The sequence below is a fragment of the Anomaloglossus baeobatrachus genome, chromosome 4 (genome assembly GCF_048569485.1).
Source record: "Anomaloglossus baeobatrachus isolate aAnoBae1 chromosome 4, aAnoBae1.hap1, whole genome shotgun sequence".
Taxonomy (NCBI): Eukaryota; Metazoa; Chordata; class Amphibia; order Anura; family Aromobatidae; genus Anomaloglossus; species Anomaloglossus baeobatrachus.
In genome coordinates, this window is record NC_134356.1 from 437,553,633 (window position 1) to 437,575,986 (window position 22,354).

At 45.4% G+C, this 22,354-nt stretch overlaps 1 protein-coding gene across 2 annotated transcripts in view; it reads right to left on the minus strand.

Annotated features, from left to right (window-relative positions):
- Positions 1–22,354, minus strand: part of SLC28A1 (solute carrier family 28 member 1) — a 300,208-nt gene that overhangs the window by 251,654 nt on the left and 26,200 nt on the right. For both annotated transcript variants that reach the window (XM_075345491.1, XM_075345490.1), the window contains exons 2-3: positions 11,508–11,569; positions 8,561–8,691 (exon numbers count right to left, since the gene is read on the minus strand). In XM_075345491.1, the coding sequence (XP_075201606.1) occupies positions 8,561–8,691; positions 11,508–11,564 (188 nt within the window). In that variant the 5' untranslated portion in view covers positions 11,565–11,569. The remainder of the gene's footprint in view (positions 1–8,560; positions 8,692–11,507; positions 11,570–22,354) is intronic.

Consider the following 22,354-nt stretch of genomic DNA (forward strand, 5'->3'; position numbering starts at 1 on the left):
CACCACTACACCCCTATATACACCTGTATTATACAGGTGTATATAGGGGTGTAGTGGTGTAGTATATTACAGGTGTATATAAGGGTGTAGTGGTGTAGTATATTACAGGTGTATATGGGGTGTAGTGGTGTAGTATATTACAGGTGTAGTGGTGTAGTATAATACAGGTGTTTATAGGGGTGTAGTAGTGTAGTATAATACAGGTGTAGTATATAGGAGTGTAGTATAATACAAGTGTAGTATATAGGGGTGTAGTGATGCAGTATAATACAAGTGTAGTATATAGGGGTGTAGTGATGTAGTATAATACAAGTGTAGTATATAGGGGTGTAGTGATGTAGTATAATACAAGTGTAGTATATAGGGGTGTAGTGATGTAGTATAATACAAGTGTAGTATATAGGGGTGTAGTGATGTAGTATAATACAAGTGTAGTATATAGGGGTGTAGTGATGTAATATAATACAAGTGTAGTATATAGGGGTGTAGTGATGTAGTATAATACAAGTGTAGTATATAGGGGTGTAGTGATGTAGGTTATCACAGTTGTAGTATATAGTGATGTAGCATATTACAGGTGTATATAGGGGTGTAGTGGTGCAGTTTATTACAGGTGTAGTATATAGTGATGTAGCATATTACAGGTGTATATAGGGGTGTAGTGATGTAATATATAGTGGTATGGTATATAGAGGTGTAGTTTATTACAGGTGTAGTGTATACTGATGTATATTACAGGTGTAGTATGTGGCGGGTGTAGTGATGTAGTATATGGGGATTGTGTGTATGTATACATTGTGTGTATGTGTATATATATTATACACGCACAGTATATATGCGTGTTTGTGTGTGTGTGTGTGTGTGTGTGTATATATATATATATATATATATATATATATATATATATATATATATATATATGTAGAACCGAGTTAATTATATTAGTCCGGCCCTCTAAAACCATCCCAATTTCTCATGCGGCCCCATGGGAAAATGAATTGCCCACCCCTGATATATACGGTACATTCTGCTCTGCCATGCCTATAACAGCTTGAGTCTAGATCAATTTGGGGTAATGTTAAAATATTAGTAAAGGCACATTTGAGAGAATCTAGCAGCAGGTTTATGACATGCTATCTAAGAGCAGCATAATGTAATCCCAGTTAATCACTGTTATCCCAGCGATGTATCACTTACAGGGCTGCTTGCTGTCATTTGATAAAATCACTGTGTTATCTGCTTCAGATCTGCCAGTTCTCTGAATAATGAGCTCTGCATAACCCCACCTATATCCCTGATTGACAGCTTTCTGTGTACATTATGCATAGGCAGAAAGCTACTAATCAGTGGTAGGGGCATGGTTACACAGAGCTCATAAATATTGAGGACTATATGGCAGTAGGTAGTTCTCCAGTGATAATCTCCTGTTGATTAGTGATGAGCGAGCACTACCATGCTCCGCACTCATAACGAGCATTTTGACACTCGGACAGGCTCGACCCAGACCGGTTTATTGAGTATAATGGAAGTCAATGGGGAACTCAAGATTTTTTTCGGAAGATCTTCTGGAAAAATGCTTGAGTTCCTCATAGACTTCCATTATAGTTGAAAAACAAGTCGAGCCCATCCGAGAGTCAAAATGCTTGTTACGAGTACCGAGCACCCGAGCATGGCAGTGCTTGCTCATAACTACTGCACATAAAATGGTGAAATCTTCATCCCTACATTTTGCTAATCTCAGATTAGGTGTCAAAAAGCTGCTGACAGATTCCCATAAAGCTTCTACAGTTTTATCAAAGTTTAGTTTAGAGTTTATATATCAGTCTAATCTACAGTAAAAGTAGAATAACTTTCCAGCTGCATTGCTTTATTTATTGAGCATGGCTTCTGAACTACAGTGTGTATTTTATCCCAATATACTCACTGGCCTGCATATTATCATTAGAAACTGCTGAAAAATCTATTGTTTATCGTAGTGACACGAGATATTTTTTACACAGTTTTAGGTCACCCGTCAGATGTATTTTTTTCAAACTAAATAACACTAGGAATATTTTTGGAAGTTGCAATAAACCTATTCCAGTTATTAGTTTAGTTATTCACCTTTAAACCCACTCAAGCTCTGCACTGATACTTAACGTTTAATGCAATATTCTGAATGTGGTCTGATTAGCGACTTTGCACGTAATAGATATTCTTATCAAGGTCAATTATGCCTCATTTATTGCATCCTAATAATGTATTTGCTTTGGCATCAGGTGCCAGACTGTAAAGATATGTTCTCAGTGAAGTAATTTGCTAATAAATGGTGACGAGATTTCAATTTTTAATAGCATATACCCTACTTGCTGTAAATGTTATGGTCTAAGTGCACAACCTAGTAAAACAATTACAATATCCAATCATAATGCATACTATATGGCATGAGTAAGTATGCAGGAATTATTGTCCTGATTGCTACCAGTAATGCTTCTGAAATTATAAAACACAAATCCCAGTCAAGGAACATTTAACCTATTATGCCAAAAGTAATGGTCCTGTAGACAGCAGGCCTAAATTGACCTGCGGTCTATATAATGGAGAGCGGTAGTGCAAGGAGATCAGGTTTCCCTGTTCCACCACATTGTTAAACTGAATCTGTGTGCAATGCACACCAATGCAATTAAAAGTTGAGTAGCTCTGGGTGGGCCCCTGTGATCGCCCCCTTAGCCTTCCCATCCCCCCGGTAGCTATGCTACTGGTGCCGCTGCAAGAATATCAGCAATTTGGGCCCATGAAGCTGCTTTAGGAAAACTGACCTTCAGGTGAAATGGATTCACCTGAGAGAGTTTGGCGGTTGCGCCGTGTCTAAAAGACGCCATGTGCACATATCCTTTACAGCAGCTCTCCTCCAGAATATTAGATGATCCTAATTTGGAGACCAGCTCATTTTTACTTTTGAAATTCCCATAGGTTTTCTACACAACCCTTTTAACCATTTTGTGGCCGGGTAGTGTAAATATCTCGTAGGTCAGTTGGGCACAGAGAGTTTATGGAGTGGGCTCGAGTTAGTTCACTTTGTAGCAGTTTGATTAGTTAGATGCCATGGTTAAGAATAAATGCTAGAGGGTGGATTCTTCTTAGACTAGTCTGTTTAACATTCTGTACAAGTTTTTTTTTTTTAAAAAGTTTGTTTTAAAGGAACAATTAAAAGAATTAAAAGACTAATAGTAAAAGTAGAAGCTGCACATTTTGGGAGTTACAAACCTCCCCTTCATCAGACACATCATTATTACAAAGTGACATAATAGGAAAACGCGTATAAAAACAAGTGGGGGGCTGATATGTGTACCCAGCGGTTAGGTAAAAGGCTCAATTCGGCTGGCCTGTATCTATAGCAATACCTGCAGCGCAGAGGCGTAGCTAGGGGTTCAGCTCAGAGGGGGCGAAACGTCTGAGTGGGCCTCTAACCAGGTAACCATATTTACAACTATGGTGTCTCAGCCTAATAGCTTGTGTAGACAATCTTTTTTTTGGTCCATGTGCGATCCAACATAATATTGGATCGCACTCGGACCAATGTTATCCAATGAGGCAGTGTACATGTTCGATTTTGTGCTCGAACCGAGTGGTCTGAGAAAAAAAAAAATTGCAGCATGCATGCGTAGACTGGTACAGTTAAGTGTAGCGGCCGTAGTTGGCGTTCATGCTGTTCTAAGCACATAAATTGATTACATACCCTACCAATAAGTCAGACTAAAACCTCATGCAGATGTGGCTAAAAGAATGCAAATCGCACTCTTGTGGTCACATGACGGCCGCTCTCACCACCGGCACTGGAAAATCATGACAGCTCACTGTGTGCATGCTATGAGAATTCACAAGTCTGCAGTCACAGGCCATTAAAGAACTGTCCATTGGCTTCATATAACCAAACGGTCGACTATCATTTGAAAGAAATCTGTCACCAGGTTTTTGCCCTCAAATCTGAGACCAGCGTAATGTAGGGGCAGAGATCCTGATTCCAGCGATGTGTCACTTACTGACCTGCTCAGTGTAGTTTTGATAACCTACTTCTGATTAATCAGTAATTTTATCATTACACGACTACTTGGCATGCTGCAGGTAGTCCAGCATATTCATGAGCTCTGTATAACTGCTAGATCTGCAGCAGAGAAAACATTATTTTATCAAAATGACAGCAAACAGCTCAGTAAGTGACACATCTCTGGAATCATGGTTTCTATCTCTACATTATGCTGCTCTCAGATATGGGAGCAAAAAACCTGGTGACAGATTCCCTTTAAATGCAGGGATTGTCCAGTATAAATGCTCCCTTAGATCTAGGTACCATATTGGTGACTTCTTCTTTGATTTGCTTTGTCTCAACCCATTCTTCTTCGTGTGATCCAGACGACTTGATGACTTTGGATGCACACAGCTTCTTTCCGCAGACTTCCATTTTCTCTGGTTTTCTACAACATATCCCAACATGATGCCCTAAAAATATTAGTGTCATTATTACATCTAAATAAAAAATATCCGCACATGCTGTGCACTAAAAAACCCTTATACTGTGCACCTGAAAAAATATTTGCACCAGTATGCTCCCTGACCAAAAAGTGACCCCTACACTGTCCCCCTAATGACACATGGTCTCCACATTGTGCCTCTCATATACTACAACCACTGCACCGTCCCTCCACCATGATTTGGCCGCCACACTGTCTTTCTTTATAAAAAACTAGCTGTAGTACTCGGACATTGCCCAGGATAGTAACTGTCTCTCTGTCTCTCTCCCAGTCTCTGTCTGTGTGTCGCTGTCTGTCTGTCTCTCTGTCTGTGTCTTTCCTTGTCTGTCTGTGTCTATGCCTGTCTGTCTGTCTGTCTGTCTGTTTCTATCTCTCTGTCTGTATTTGTATCAGTCTATCTTTCTCCATCTCTGTGTCTGTCTGTCTCTATGTGTGTGTCTGTCTGTCTCTCTCTTTCCCCGTCTGTCTCTTTCCAGGGCTGTCTCTTTCCAGGGCTGTCTTTTTGCCCGGCTGTCTCTTTGCCATGCTGTCTCTTTGCCCGCCTGTCTCTTTCCAGGGCTGTCTCTTTCCCCGTCTGTCTGTCTCTTTCCCCGTCTGTCTGTCTCTTTCTCTTTCCAGGTCTGTCTGTCTCTTTCCCTGTCTGTGTCTTTCCCTGTCTGTGTGACTCTGTCTCTTTGACTGTCTGGCTGTCTCTATCTCTTTCCCTGTCTCTCTTTCTGTCTGTTTCTTTCCCTGTCTGCCTCTTAAGGCTGCTTTACACCAGACAATCTATCGTGCGATAGATCGTCGGGGTCACGGTTTTTGTGACGCACATCCGGCATCGCTGGCGATGCCGGCCTGTGTGACACCTCCTAGCGACGCAGTATCGCTCACAAATCGTGAGTCGTGTACTGGTCGCTAGGTTCCATAATATCGTTTAATTTAGTTGTTCATTGTTTCCGGGGTAGCACACGTCGCTCCGTGTGACACCCCGGGAACGATGAACAGCGGCTCACCTGCATCACGCGGCCGCCGCCGGCTATGTGAAGGAAGGAGGTGGGTGGGATGTTTACGTCACACTCATCTCCGCCCCTCCGCTTCCATTGGCCGGCGGCCGTGTGACATCGCTGTGACGCCGAACGTCCCTCCCACTCCAGGAAGTGGACGTTCGCCGCCCACAGCGTGGTCGCACGAGAGGTAAGTGCGTGTGACAGGGAATTAACGACTTTGTGCGACACGGGCAGCGATTTGCCCGTGACGCAAAAAGGACGGGGGCGGGTACGATCGATTGTGAAATTGCACAATCGGTCGTACCGTGTAAAGCAGCCTTTACTCTGTCTGTGCCTATGTCTGTCTGTCTCTATCCGTCTCCCCACCGACCTCACACATAAGCTTCTTATACTTAGAATGTCGTTCATTCCTAAAGCAACCAATCACAGCTGCTATTAATAACCTATAGCTTGCAGCTCCATTGACTTTAATGGAGGCATGTTTTTTGGAGAGTAACTGTAAAGCACGGGATTAAATTTTCCTGTCAAACATAGTCTATGATGTTCCCTGAGTCACATGATAACGTATTTTTCATTTTTTAAGACGCACCGGATTATAAGATGCTCCCCAAATTTGGAGGAAAAAAAATATGAGATCTGTATTATAATCTGGTGGTGTCTTACCAGGGAGGGGGGCTGACAGAGGAACGGAGGTCCCAGAAGTACGGCGATTCTGTGAGTGGTATAGAGGAGGTCCCAGATACTCACTGCATGGCTGATCTGCTCTGTGCGGAGCTGCTCTGTTCGGCATGGATCTGCTCTGTGCAGGGCTGCTCTGCTCGCCGCGGTTCTGCTCTGTGCGGGGCTGCTCTGTGCAGCAAGCAGTAAGGCACTGGCCATTCTGAAGATGTTGGCGGTGAGGGCTTCTTCAAACAATTGTGACTGGAGCCCGCACGTGCGCAGATGAGAGCTTGAGCCGAGAGCCCCATCTGCGCACCGCGGACATCTTTAAAATGGCCAGTGCCTTACTGCCTGCCGAGCACAGGAGCCCCACACTGAGCAGAGCCGCGCCGTACAGAGCAGATCCACTGCAGAACAGAGCGAGCCGCACAGAGCCGAGCCCCACTGTGCCGCACACTGCAGAGCGAGCCATACAGAGCAGAGCCACGCTGCAAAACAGAGTAAGCTGCACAAAGCCGAGCTCCACTGTGCCGCACAATGCAGAGCGAGCCGTACAGAGCAGAGCCACGCTGCAAAACAGAGTAAGCTGCACAAAGCCGAGCTCCACTGTGCCGCACACTGCAGAGCGAGCCATACAGAGCAGAGCCACGCTGCAAAACAGAGTAAGCTGCACAGAGCCGAGCTCCACTGTGCCGCACAATGCAGAGCGAGCCGTACAGAGCAGAGCCACGTTGCAGAACAGAGCGAGCTGCACAGAGCCAAGCTCCACTGTGCCGCACAATGCAGAGCGAGCCGCACAATGCAGAGCCACGCCGTACAGAGCAGAGCCACGCTGCAGAACAGAGTGAGCTGCACAGAGCCGAGTCCCGCTGTGCCGCACAATGCAGAGCCGCACTGCCTGACGCACAGAGAAGAACCACACTGCACACCACATAGCATTGCCCCTGCCTCCTATGACCCCTCTCCACCTGCCCCCGGTAAGCTACATTTGGATTTTAAGACACACCCCTTGTTATTCCTCCCAAATTTTTGGGAGAAAAAGTGCGTCTTATAATCCGGTATGTCTATGTACGTATGACTGTATGTACGTGTCTACGTGAGGATGGGGCCCACTGAGATACAAAAACCTAGATCTGGCCCTGTCTGTATCCCTATATGTCACACAGCCTGTACCCCAACTTACCCCTCTCTCATACACCCTGCACCCCTAACACTATTCTGTCACAATCTGCATCCCACATATGCCACTCACCCTGCATCTCCTTCAGAAATCAGTATCTCCTGATGCTTGCTTCTGACTGGCAACTGTGGCTCCTCCCACTCGGTCACATGGGCACGACATCATCGCAGGTCCTGGCAGTACCACTAGCATGTATTTTCGTCATTTGGACAAGAGTTTTTGATCTGCCCCTGCAGCACTCACAGCTCATAAGCTCCTAGTGGGCCCCCTCTGAGCACGGGGCCCGGGGCAACCGCCCCCTCTGCCCCCGCTAGCTACGCTACTGCTGCAGCGTAAAGCACCACCTGTGTTAACAAAACCATTCTTACAAGACCTTAACCAGCCCTCAGTATCCTGCACAAGTGCGGTTTAATTCCTCAATTTTCATTGTATTTTTTTCTTCTTGTATTGGGAAAAAGAGCAGGGAAGGAATTGAAATTTTAGGAATTTATTTATATTCTAAAATGACTTTTTACTTATTTTTTAGTCTTCATAGTGGAGTTGAGCCTATGATCATTTAATCATTTGCATATTATATTGGATTACTTGAGAATATACTAAGAATAAAGATATACCACAAGCCAAGTGAGCCTATAGGGAAAAAAATGGCAGAATTTAAGCTTTACGTTGTTGGTTTGGGGGTTTTATTTTTTTCATTTTTTTTTAATTTTCAAAACATTTACAAATTGCTTGTTACTTTTTTCCTCTCTCTCAGGGACTTAAAGTTGCAATTGTTTTGATCACGTGCACGCTCCCTTGCTATACCATAGTATCAAAGGAAATTATGAAAATACTAATCTTCTATGAAGACTAGCCACAGGCCAAGAAGAGGTCCAAGTTGACATCAACAAGGGCTTTCAGTAGACCCATAACTGCCCTTTGAACCTTTTGGCAGTCCAATGGGTGCCAGAACACAACCTCTTCTCCCAAATCACAAATCTTAAATGTTGCTGTCAGAGATTGATAGATTGACAGCTGCTGTTAGAAACGTGTGCCTGCTGTATATTATGTACAAATACTATCAGTGAGGTGGTTAAACCTGGCCATCTTATTAAATATATTTGTTATAGCTGCTTTCATAATGTTTCAAATGAATAAATTGCATTATTTCTTTTGGTCAACATGCATTTGGATTATGTACTTATATAGGAAATATATGGAAGTTATGTGTGTATGCTTACCTTAAGAAATTTGATTGAGATTGATTTTTAGTTTTTTTATTGCTAATTCCAACATCATCATAAAAGTCATCTGGCATTTTTTTTATATTCTCCACATCATCATAATTCTCATCTGATTTTTCATCATTCACCTTATAAACAGAAAACAAAGTACAATGAATGTACAAGTCAAATATTGCATACTTTTTTACATGACATAAACTGGACTAAATTGCAACCTAAAGGTAAAGTAGGTAGAGTTATAGAGTAGATCAGGTTATAGAATACAATATGATCAATGGTCTGGACCATCACAAGTCCTTACATTGGGTTTACATTACCTGATTTGTATATACAGGACGATGTGGTGAGAAGCATGATAATCTTTTGTGAATACATATTTTCACCTGATTAATGAGCGTTTTGTTCGTTTTGCGGGTGATCAGCAGACTGTTTAGACAGCAAGAATATATTGCAACGAGCGTCCCTATCATTCAAGATAAAAAATGCATTTGGAGTGCAAGGTTAAGCTGATTGAAGAGCCTGCGGGATGAGTTGATCTCCGCTGGTTACGATCAATGTTTACCCGTACAGATACAGTATGCTACATCCATCCAATTTTCTGTAAACTGAAGCTCAGTTCCATTTACTTGATATTAGACTTCAATCGATCATAATGTAACAGTATAGTCTAGGTTTCTAGGATAACATTATTGGATGAGATGTCTGAACTACCCTTTCTTACCACTACTATAGTAAAGCCAGAGAAATGCATGGACTGGCCAAGGGTCTCCTGCTCTCAACATATATGAAGCTGTTGAGTTCAGGTAAGGAGACTCACGAGTAGGTCATACATCACGGACTGTACTCAAAGAGTGTTTCGTGGAAGTCTGAATTATGATTTGGGGGCTCAGTAATAGTTAATCATCAAGCACATTAAGATATTTATGTATTTAGTTGACAATTAAAGCAGTAGCAAGTATGAAAACATCCATTTATCGTTTGCTTTTAGAAAACTTAAAGATGGAGCCCAGTTACATTTTTCTTATCACAAAATTGAATCTTGCTTTTCTATTTAAAGAAATTAACAATTAGAAGATATGGAGACTTATTTTTAAAGCATTTTACGATTTTTGTTTTCATTTTGTCTTTTTACTAAGCTATTAGATATATGTGGACGAAAAGCTCTGAAACTATAGTCGAACGGCTCTGTTCACCAAAAGCAAACATTGGGGTTCAGTCACATCACAGATATTTCTTCTGGGGTTCATTACTTTCCCAAAGACCTGCCCTTGATTAAAACTGTAATCAACTGTCATGTCCCTCCAAAGATAGCACAACCAGGAAGGATAAGCACAGGTAGTGTTCTTGATGAAAAAGGGGGGGGGGTTTCACCCAAGGATACACCGAGGAAAGGAAAACAAGCAGCAGAAAAACGGGAAAATGAAATATATTATTACCCCTTTAAATCAAAGGGGGAAATTATGTGTAAATACCCTTATCAACTATGAGTGCAAACCACTAACATAAGTGTATAGAAATTGGAAAAGCAAGGTGTTTGTAAAACTGTGTCAGCAGGGTGTGCTATTGTTTCCATGTGTATAGATATGAATAAAAATCATATCCAAGTTTGTATGTTGTTTAAACAGTGTAGAAATCATGGAACAGGGGGGCAGAAAAAATAGAAAAAAAAATTTTTTGTGTGTTGTATCGAAAAAAAATTTCAGTTATGATACAACACAAAAATTTTTTCTATTTTTTCTGCCCCCCTGTTCCGTGATTTCTACACTGTTTAAACAACAGTTATTTCTTCTTCTCCTTCTTTTTCTGACACATTCTGAAAACCATGAATAGTGGCACAAGCGGCTGCACGCTCTTCACAGGCAATCTGATATCCTTGGTTTGTTAACACATGACACTATATACGGTGTTCAAAACAAAACATGGGTTACTCATAGACTGACACTTAATTATTTTTGGTGGTTTTACATTATCAAACACTTTCACACACACTTTTTTATTAGTAATTTTTTTATTCATTATTTTTTAATCCTTGGGATAAGAAAAGCGATGATGAGATTTTTTACTTGAAATTTTGTGAATACAATATACTACGTCATTTGGTTGCCTTAAATGTATAGATTCACGCCGATTTTTTCTAAAAAGTGGTGGATCATGATGTCATCGCTATGGTATATAATGTTGTAAGCATCTGCTCTACTGCAGATTTAATGTTCTTTGCCTGACTGTCCTGAGGAAGGGAGCTGAGTCTCCCGAAACGCGTTGACCAGTGCACAAATAAAGCTACATTAATCTTCAAATCTTCATGATCGGGCAGTCATTGGCGCGGCTTGGAAATACGCTGCTCTGCCACTCTCTGTTAAGTGCTTTCAACATGGCAGAGCATTTCTCATTCTCAGACAACTATTAATAGCATCATTATTAGCGGGTTATAGTGTGTAAATAGTTGTTTTTTTCACATGGTGCCCATACACAATGCTGAAAAATATTTGTAAATTTGGTTTCCATTTTTTCATGATTTGTATATCATTATCGTCCATCAGTCCTGTAATTTCCATAATTCCATGACATTTCCGACTTGGTGTTGCAATTTCCATGCTGAGGAGAGTAAGTGTTAACACTTGGGGGTGTGTCCCTACAAAGTCCAATCAGTTCTAGCCATATACGCTATGTATGGACACACCCTTTACCAAGGGCAATAGTAACAGCCAGTTGTCACTTCATTAATAAGTTTCTAGGAGAATATTGGAGGAATAGCACAATGTTAAATGTCTAAGAAATGATGTTCCAGAATTGTTATTTAATGGGAAAAAGACTAAAACAGAAATGTCAGGAACAGCGACGGGTCCTCTTTAAGGGCATTATACAATGATTGAGCTTTATCTGCATGACTCCAGAAATCCCCTGTAATCATTTACTGTTTGTTAGTGAGGTCAATGCCACTTACCTCTGCATTAAATGCTCGATTTGAAATTCCATCATCACTTCTCTGTGACATCTCCATTGCTTCTAGAAACAGAAATAAAAAGATATGCAAAATATTTAATTCATATAAAGTGCACATGATATTATCAGGCACATAAAGATAAGTTCTGTAGTAAAACTATGTAAAACACCATTTCAATAGGAGCTTCAAAAGAAATTAAACAAAAGGAATGGAATTTATGGTTTCAAAAGATGTAATGTTAAGGTGAATCGCTGGCCAAACAGGACAGATAAAACGGAAGATTATTGCTGAGATACTGTATATGTTATTTCTTATGACTAAATTCTGGAGTCTATAAAATATATCGGTTACTCCATTTTTTTTTTCTTTTCATTTGAAAAATATAGCTGCTTCACACATTTCTGTTAAAACCTGACCCCACCCAATTTTGGAATCCACTATTTCTGTTGACTACAAATACACCAAATGAAAGAACACATACAAACGATGTAAACTTAAAAATCATCTCAGAAAAATCAGGTTTAGATGGATAGTGGTCTTCTCAATGAGGTTGTCCTCTGGAGAGGTTTCACCCGTACATGCCCCCAGGAATTATGTAGTATTACTTGGAGGCCATTCAAATATATATGAGACCTGGTAAATGTAATGCAGGGTAGGGCAGAATGCTTCGGCATGGTTAAAAACCTCTTTGCACCAACTTTTTGCCTTTGCTTAGATGGTAATTCCAAGGATTTCTTACAAAACTGCAATTCGTTAGAGAACAATATTATCAATGTTGCTACTAAATTAAATATTAAGGCTTACAGGGTTGATCCTAAACCAGGTAAAATTATATCATGGGGTTTAATTCTTAATTCTAATTGAATTATAATAACAGATAGAAATAAATAGCTGGATATCTACCGTATTTTTCGCTTTATAAGACGCACCGGAATATAAGACGCACCCCAAACTTAGACATAAAAAAAGGTAAAAAAAAGAAAAATGGGGTCCGTCTTATACTCCGGTGTTCTCTTACCGGAGGGGGGCAGCAGTGGTGGTGAAGCGGGGTCACAGGAGGCACAGGTTGTGCTGGCAGGCGCGGCAGGTCAGTGGCAGCGGGGTCCGTGGTTGCAGGTGCCGTGGCGTCCGTGGTTGCAGGCGCGGTGGCGTCCGCGGTGGCAGGAGCCGTGGGGTCCGTGGTGGCGGCAGCTGCGTGGCGGGTGAGCCGTGCAGCAGGCCGGTGCAGTGAGTGTCCGCGGTCCCGGTTCAGTGGTGGCGGCGGCGACGGCTCAGTGGTGGGAGCGGCGGCGACTGCTCAGTGGTGGAGTGTGTCCGTGGTCCCGGTTCAGTGGTGGCAGCGGCGGCGACGGCTCAGTGGTGGGAGCGGTGGCGACTGCTCAGTGGTGGCAGCGGCAGGGACTGCTCAGTGGTGGAGTGTGTCCGCGGTCCCGGTTCAGTGGTGGCAGCAGCGGCGACGGCTCAGTGGTGGGAGCGGTGGCGACTGCTCAGTGGTGGCAGCGGCAGGGACTGCTCAGTGGTGGAGTGTGTCCGCGGTCCCGATTCAAGTAATGGCACCCGGAGCGACGCATGCGCAGATGGAGCTCTCATCCAAGGGCTCCATCTGCGCACGCACTGACTCCCGGAGCAGCGCGTGCGCAGATGGAGCTCTCATCCAAGAGCTCCACCGGCGCCATCATTTGAAAGTGGGACCGCGGACAACTGGTAACATGCTGCACAGCCGCCCGCCCCGCATGCACAGAGTGGCAGCCAGCAGGCTGCCCGCCCACCCTGCGTACAAGCCGCCGGGTACCTGTGCTTGCGTGCGGTGGCAGCCGGGTACCCATGGCTATGTGCGGGCGGCAGCTGGGTGACTGTGTGAGGGCGGCAGCCGGGTGCCTGTGTGAGGGCACCCGACTGCCGCTCGCACACAGCACCCGGCTGCCGCCCGCACACAGCCATGGGTACCCGGCTGCCACCGCATGCAAGCACAGGTACCCGGCTGCCGACCCCACACAGCACCCGTTGCCGCCCGCACACAGCCACGGGTACCCGGCTGCCGCCGCACGCAAGCACAGGCACCCGGCCGCCCGATCGCCTCAGACAGGACCCCCCCCCCCGGTACTGCTTTGTAAGACGCACCCCCCATTTTCCTCCCAAATTTTGGGGAGGAAAAGTGCATCTTATAAAGCGAAAAATACGGTATATCTCCATTGACGTAGAGGATTCATTGAGTTAACCTGGTCCTGACAGTGATTTTCCATTTTTGCGCTTTTGTTTTTTTCCTCCCTTACCGGAGTCATAAATTTTAAATTCTTCCCATGATGTAGTCAAACGAAGGCTTGTTTTTTGCTGACTGAGTTTCAGCTTTGAATGGTTCCATTTATTTTACCATTCAATGAATGGTAAAAAAACAAGAAAGCAGATACAAAATTGGAAGCATGGTGAAATTATGAAAAACAAACACAACTCTGCAATAGTTTTTTGGGGTTTTGTATTTACAACATTCATTGTATGGTGAAAATGACCTGGCAACACGATTCTTGATTCTCCAAGTCAGTATGACTACAGTGATGCCAAGCTCGTATAATTTTTTTTAAGTGGTGAACAAATATTCAGAGGTTCTAAAAAACAAATGCTTTTGTCTCTATTTTAGAAGATCTGTAACGTTTTCATTATTCACTTGACAGAGCTGCGTAGTCAGCTTACATTATTATTGAGATACTATCAATCTCAGTCGTCCTGGTGGCTCCTGTCTAAAACCGTACCTGTGCTTATCCTTCCTGGTTGTGCTATCAGCCTCAGCTGTGTCGGTGGTTCCTGTATATACTAGTGACTGTGCCTGTTCATCCTGGCCGTGCTTTCAGCCTCGGCCGTCCTGGTGGTTCCTGTCTATACTAGTGACTGTGCCTGACTGCTCTAGCCATGCTTCCTACCTCAGCCATCCTGGTGGTTACTGTCTATACTAGTGACTGTGCCTGACTGCCCTAGCCATGCTTCCTGCCTCAGCCGTCCCGGTGGTTCTTGTCTAAAATATTGACTGCTCCTGTCCGCCCTGGCCGTGCTTTCAGCCACAACAATCTTGGTGGTCCTTGACTTTACAAGTGACTGTGCCTGTCCACCCTTGCTGTGGTATCAGCCTCAGCCATCCTGGTGGTTCCTGTCTATACTAGTGACTGTGCCTGTCTTCCCTGGCTGTGCTACTTGCCTCAGCCATCCTGGTGGTCTATGTCTACACTAGAGACTCTGCCTGTTTGCATCTGTGTCTGTCCTTGCCCTGGCGGTCAGCTGCCACAGTCCTGGTCACTGCCCTGGGAGTGGCACATGGCGTCTGCCTCGCAGTGGACACTTAGTCAAGTCCCTCCCACTAAAGTGTAAGCCCAGGGCTCCCCTGTGGTCCAGTGGGTCCACTCCTTCTCGTCACTTTACCATCTCCAGCAGCGAGTGTTACAATTGCATAACCACAATTCTGGCGTTTTAATTTTTTTCTTGTTACGCCATTTACTGATTGGGTTTATTAATTTAAAATTTTAATAGACAGGATTTTTAAGTACACGAGGATGTAAAATGTAATGTCTTAATTATTAATTTTCAATAGGGAACATTTTTCAAATGTCAAATTTTTATATTTTTTTTTTATATTTTTTAAATTTTTTGGGTTAATTTTTATTTTATTTTTTAATCTCCTTAGAAGACTGTAACCTGTGATTACCAGATGACATACTCTTTATTGCAATACCACAGTATTGCATTGTACAGTAGAATTCAGAGTCTCTTATAAATGCCATAATGGGGGCTGTTATCGGCACAACACAATCACGTTCTGGAGGAACCAGTGGGAGTGTGGAATGGTGTGCCCCTTGGTTCACGCACTTTAAATGCCTCTGTCATAAATTGACAGCGACATTTAATTATTAACAGTAGTGAGTGGAGCTAGTCTCTGCTTGCTGCTGTTAGAGGCAGATGATATCATTGTCCTGGTTACAATATGCATTTTTGTAATTCTATTTATTATTTATATTTTGCATATCAATTAGATTTTTCAAGGGGTTAAGCTTCACAACATGGACTTATTTCTGGAGAAATTAAATATATATTGTCAGAGATCACAAACGCAGTATTCCTATGACTAAGGACTCACATGAGTCAGAATCACTTAAGAAGGTTGTCCCATACATATTTTTTGTCACAAACATCTTTTTTCTATGTACTTTTTATATCTACTTTTTCAAAAGATGGTTACTTAATAAAGACAAAGACCCAGTTAAAATGTTTCTTTTTGCGGTGCTGGTTTACAACTTTATTCTACTATATTACTTCTACTCCAAGACACTGGCCTTGCTATGTGAATATCATTTCCTCAGATATGGATTCAACAGAAGACAATACAGATTATTCTGACTCAGAAAATATTGATGCGGCAGAGAATTACACTGTGTGCAGAATTATTAGGCAAATGAGTATTTTGATCACGATACTTTTTATACATGTTGTCCTACTCCAAGCTGTATAGGCTTGAGAGCCAACTACCAATTAAGTAAATCAGGTGATGTGCATCTCTGTAATGAGGAGGGGTGTGGTGTAATGACATCAACACCCTATATAGGGTGTGCTTAATTATTAGGCAACTTCCTTTTCTTTGGCAAAATGGGTCAGAAAAGAGATTTGACGGGCTTTGAAAAGTCTAAAATTGTGAGATGTCTTGCAGAGGGATACAGCAGTCTTAAAATTGCCAAACTTTTGAAGCATGATCACCGAACAATCAAGCGTTTCATGGCAAATAGCCAACAGGGTCACAAGAAGGCAGGTATCATCAAAGATGAACCTTTTCGGGTTGAGGATGTGTGACGCCCTGGGCAAGCCAGGGGTCACAGGTCATAACACCACCACACCCTACACCCCAGATAGGTACACCAAAGCTACACAAAAATCCTTGTTGCCTTCCTCCAGGGGCTGATGTCCACACCAGGGGGTGGGCCAGGCGGTTGGCTCCGCCCACCGAGGAGTTCACAGCCCTGGAGGCGGGAAAACCAGGCAGATAGAGTTTGGAGGAGGAAGAAGAAGGAGGACAGTGAGAGTAGTGACAGAGAAATTGACAGTTGAAAGCCTGAAGTTGGTCCGGGTGTGTGCCCCGGACTGAGAACAGCAAGGTTAGGAGACGGCGGTGACTGTCTGCAGGAGAGGCTGCTTGGAGGTTGCCGAAAGGACCGCGGATGGGTGGTGGCCCGGCGGTACCGGAGCGGTATACGAAGAGAAGCCAGCACCATTGGCAGGGGCCTTTCGGATCCTGGCAAGGCTAGGAGTTGCCGTGAATTTGCCAAATCCGTTGGTGAAGGGGACCTCTGGGTCTCCCAACAACCAAGTCCCGATTGAAGGCAACAGTCCAACCGTTAGAGAGAGACACCGTCACCGCCAAGGCACCAGTTTCTCAGGGCCAGCGCCTGCGGGCAAAGAGGGGCTCCTCCGGCCCATATCCAAATCGGGGAGCGGGTTACCGGTGGGAACCCATCGCTACCAACATCATCTTAGGTGCAGGAAAAGGGACCGTCACCGTCACCTACTGGGGAAAAGCAACAGCAGCCGTCCGTGGGAACCGTCTTTCCAGCCGTGTGTTTTACCGAGAACTGTGTCCCCGTCTCAGGCTGAGTGAGTACCACAGTGCCGTGACGCACAGCACTGCCCCCACGTCCCTGCACCCCACCAAGCCCTGCACCGGCCCCGCCATCCCTCATCACCCACCTCATCACTGGGCCCCGGGACAACTACCCCCTACCCACGGAGGGGAGAACCAACAACTTTGCTGCTCCCTGTCACCGCTCCCGGGATCCCCATACAGAGCAGCGGTGGTGTCCACACAATCACCACAACTGTGGGTGGCGTCACGGACAATAAACAATCCCAAAAACCAATCCCTTTTCACTCACGGGCGAGGAGCGCCGCTCGAGTCCCCGGGATCCGGCCCATCGCTCGAGCCACCGAGCAGCAGCAGGCCGCCGCAGCAGCGGCAGCCAGACCCGAGCAGTGGGAGAGCGCGGCGTCCCCTCCTCCGCCCGCGACAACTTGGCGTCACGAACAGGATCTTACCGCTCTGCCGTTGGGTAGAGGTGCGCCTTGTGACCGCCGGAGGTGTCCGGCCAAAAAATTTCAGAAGCCGCCATCTTTGGCGCGAAAAGTTCCTGCTCGAGCGTCTTCTCGAGTAGTGGAGGCGCGAAGGCCAAAACCCCGCCCCGATAGAGGAGGGGCCGGAAAGAGGCTAAGGGAGACGAAATGGCGACTGGTCGCATGTAGCCGCGGCTATACAGATAAGGACGCCGGGACCCCACGATCCGCTGACCCCTGCAAAGAATGTCCGCTCCACCTAGCTATGCGGAGGCTACCGAGCTGGTGCCCGGAACAGCGGCGTGGCTGAGAGCCCGAACGGCGGGGATCTGCCGACACTACCGGACCCAGATCTGCAGGCTGATGGAGCAGTGGACCGCGGAGGTGGAGGACGTAGCTGCAGTTGCACGGGTGTATGGAATGGAGGCCATGATGGAGGAGCTGGTGAGTGACCCACGCCCCTGTGTCCCCGAGGGACCGGCCGTTGCGGCTGAGGGACCCGGTCTACCTCTGGCCCCCATGCCGCCTCTGTCCTCCCTGCCCGCGCACCGCGCTGCACCTGGCCTGTCGGGCGTACACCCCTTTGTCACAGTGGCCGAGAGAGTCGCGAGCCCGGAGGCTGCGGCAGCTGGCAGCAACCCGCCTGACGCAGGGACAGACGATAGTGATTCCGGGCCTGATACCGAGCCCGTCTCGGAAGAGGATGAAGGAGTCGTCGCTCTGCAGGGCACGGAGGCCACTTACATCCCCCAGAGTGGGAACAACGGGTATCGGGTGGCCCTTCCTCGCCGCGCTTGCCATGCGCTGGAGGGGCTGGTGCCCGTGTTCTTCCACCCAGAGTCGGGTGAGGAGGACGAAAGTGCACAGTAAGGGCAGCGGAGCACCGATGCACCGTCCCCGTTGGGACCGAAGAAAGTGTGTTTGTTTAAAAGTTGAAAGTGTTGAAAGATAAAAATGAGAATAATAACCGAAGATTGACCTGATTAGCCATGTGATTGAAACCGGTCGTTGCCAGCACCGTTGTCCCCGTGGGGACCATCTAGCTGCATAGAAACTTCTATGGACAAGCCTGAGAACTTGCAGGGCAACCACAAACATTAGTGACTTGTAAATAAAATCTTTTGTTGCAGCTACCGTTACCGCCTCCGGAGAGGCAGGTTGGAGGGAGGGCCCGCAGTGGAGCAGGCTGGGGCCCAGCCACCACAGGAACCGGTGGCTACCCTCTGGAGGGGAAGGACAGATCCTGCTCGGGTAACTGGTTCAGGGCTGGGGTCAAGGGGTGCTGCCTGGGTTTTAGGGGCAGCATCAGGGCCAGGTTACTTGGGTGGGAGAGAGCGGCAGCCGCAACCGTTTGAAATGTTACGTAATGTTTAAGAAATGAACCTCCCGATGTGGGATGAAGTTATTTTATTTGTATGTCATGTTTTTATATCTTTTCAGAAAATAAAACCGGTGTTGGACGGGCAGCCCGCGGACGGTCTGCATTTTGCTAAGGGGGAATGTGACGCCCTGGGAAAGCCAGGGGTCACAGGTCATAACACCACCACACCCTACACCCCAGATAGGTACACCAAAGCTACACAAAAATCCTTGTTGCCTTCCTCCAGGGGCTGATGTCCACACCAGGGGGTGGGCCAGGCGGTTGGCTCCGCCCACCAAGGAGTTCACAGCCCTGGAGGCGGGAAAACCAGGCAAATAGAGTTTGGAGGAGAAAGAAGAAGGAGGACAGTGAGAGTAGTGACAGAGAAAGTGACAGTTGAAAGCCTGAAGTTGGTCCGGGTGTGTGCCCCGGACTGAGAACAGCAAGGTTAGCAGACGGCGGTGACTGTCTGCAGGAGAGGCTGCTTGGAGGTTGCCGAAAGGACCATGGACGGGTCGTGGCCCGGCGGTACCGGAGCGGTATACGAAGAGAAGCCAGAACCATTGGCAGGGGCCTTTCGGATCCGGCAAGGCTAGGAGTCGCCGTGAATTTGCCAAATCCGTTAGTGAAGGGGACCTCTGAGTCTCCCAACAACCAAGTCCCGATTGAAGGCAACAGTCCAACCGTTAGAGAGAGACACCGCCACCGCCAAGGCACCAGTTTCTCAGGGCCAGTGCCTGCGGGCAAAGAGGGGCTCCTCCGGCCCATATCCAAGTCGGGGAGCGGGTTACCGGTGGGAACCCATCGCTACCAACATCATCTTAGGTGCAGGAAAAGGGACCGTCACCATCACCTACTGGGGAAAAGCAACAGCAGTCGTCCGTGGGAACCGTCTTTCCAGCCGTGTGTTTTACCGAGAACTGTGTCCCCATCTCAGGCTGAGTGAGTACCACAGTGTCGTGAGGCACAGCGCTGCCCCCGCGTCCCTGCACCCCACCAAACCCTGCACCGGCCCCGCCATCCCTCATCACCCACCTCATCACTGGGCCCCGGGACAACTACCCCCTACCCACGGATGGGAGAACCAACAACTTTGCTGCTCCCTGTCACCGCTCCCGGGATCCCCATACAGAGCAGCGGTGGTGTCCACACAATCACCACAACCGTGGGTGGCGTCACGGACAATAAACAATCCCAAAAACCAATCCCTTTTCACTCACGGGCGAGGAGCGCCGCTCGAGTCCCCGGGATCCGGCCCATCGCTCGAGCCACCGAGCAGCAGCAGGCCGCCACAGCAGCGGCAGCCGGACCCGAGCAGTGGGAGAGCGCGGCGTCCCCTCCTCCGCCCGCGACAGATGGAGTGAAGCTCAACTCCCAGACCTACTGCCAGTTTCTGGAAGACAACTTCTTCAAGCAGTGGTACAGGAAGAAGTCGTTATCGTTCAAGAAAAACATGATTTTCATGCAGGACAATGCTCCATCACATGCATCCAACTACTCCACAGCGTAGCTAGCCAGTAAAGGTCTAAAAGATGAAAAAATAATGACATGGCCCCCTTGTTCACCTGATCTGAACCCCATAGAGAACCTGTGGTCCCTCATAATCTATAGGGAGGGAACACAGTACACCTCTCGGAACAGTGGCCTGGAGGCTGTGGTGGCTGTTGCATGCAATGTTGATCGTAAACAGATCAAGCAAGTGACAGAATCTATGGATGGTAGGCTGTTGAGTGTCATCATAAAGAAAGGTGGCTATATTGGTCACTAATTTTTTGGGGTTTTGTTTTTGCATGTCAGAAATGTTTATTTCTAAATTTTGTGCAGTTATATTGGTTTACCTTGTGAAAATAAACAAGTGAGATGGAAATATATTTGGTTTTTATTAAGTTGCCTAATAATTCTGCACAGTAATAGTTACCTGCACAAACAGATAACCTCTTTTGGGTTGAATGAGAATACAGTTGTTGATCAATAATAAAAAAATCCTCAAAAAATACAACTTGCCTAATAATTCTGCACACGGTGTAGAGTGTTCAGAAAGCACTGTAGAAGACACAGATATGCAGTCCGATACTGCAAATAAATATCAGGAATATTTTCAGGACAATCTATTTTTGATTTTACAGTTATTAATCTGGCAGTCAACGTCATTTCTGCTGCAAAACATAAGGTTTTGGAAAAGGAGTTGAACTTTGTACCTACCACACGTGTCAACCTTTTCCAAACCATCAAGGGTATAAACAAATTCATGCAATTACTTATAGTCAAGAGACATTTTTTCCAGAAAGGCATGGATGAACAAGTATCGAATCTAAATCCACTTCGAATTGAAAGCAATATTTCATTATTCAATGAATTTTTGGAGCAAATATCTACTAAGGCATGAATGGACTTGGAATCAGAATCTCATGATCATCAAGAGCGGATACCTTCAACTGTTAACTTAAACCGTATACCAAAGTCAGAATTTTAACGCTTCCTCCAGAGTTCTTACTATGGTTACTTTTCTGAATATTATGGAACGAGAAATCTCTTCTGGAGATATAACAAGAAGGTGTCCACAACCTGAATCATGCTGAGAGAGTGGCATTTTAAGGAAGGAACAGCTAACCAGAATATTATCACATGACCCTCATACAGATAAACAAAAGGGGGGTGTCTGTAGTTTTTTTTTTTTTTAGATAAACGCTATCCAGAGGAGAGGTGATGCTGAATGTTATCTGATACTAACACCTATCTTCCTATATGTAGTGATCCCACTAACACAATTAAGAATCAAATTGTCATATACTATGGGAAGGTATTCAGTAGGGGATTCTTGATGACAAATTCTTTGAATACTCATCAGTTGAATTTCCCATATATCTTGGTTTTCATGCTCTCCACAAAACCCATAAAGAGCTATTTCCTCCACCTTGAAGTCCTATTGTAGAAGGTTCCCTGACTGAACCCCTTTAACACTAGAACTACTGGACTCGTGACACCTATATAGAAATACATGGTGCAAAGTAGTCAAAATGACTACCTCAGTAGTTCTAGTGTTAATCATGGTAGGATAAGTTGCCACATCCTTGGTTTAGCATGCCACTGGTTACATACATGACACTAAAATACTTTCTAATTCGCAGCAGGTACAATGGACCAAAACTTCATTTGGGTCACTTTTGATGTGTCTTCTCACTTTGTTTTCATTTATCAAAATACAGCAGATATTCACCTAATTTATGTCAATATATTGTTACAGTTACCAAGTTTTTATGGGAAAATATCAAAGGAAATAGTTTATTTTCTCGTCAGTTGTGTGGATATCCTATGGGTTCCAAATTTTCACCCTTCTTTGCCTTTTACATGTCATGGTGGGACAGTCAGTATACTAGCGTCAATCCCTTCTATACATTGCTTTTATCGT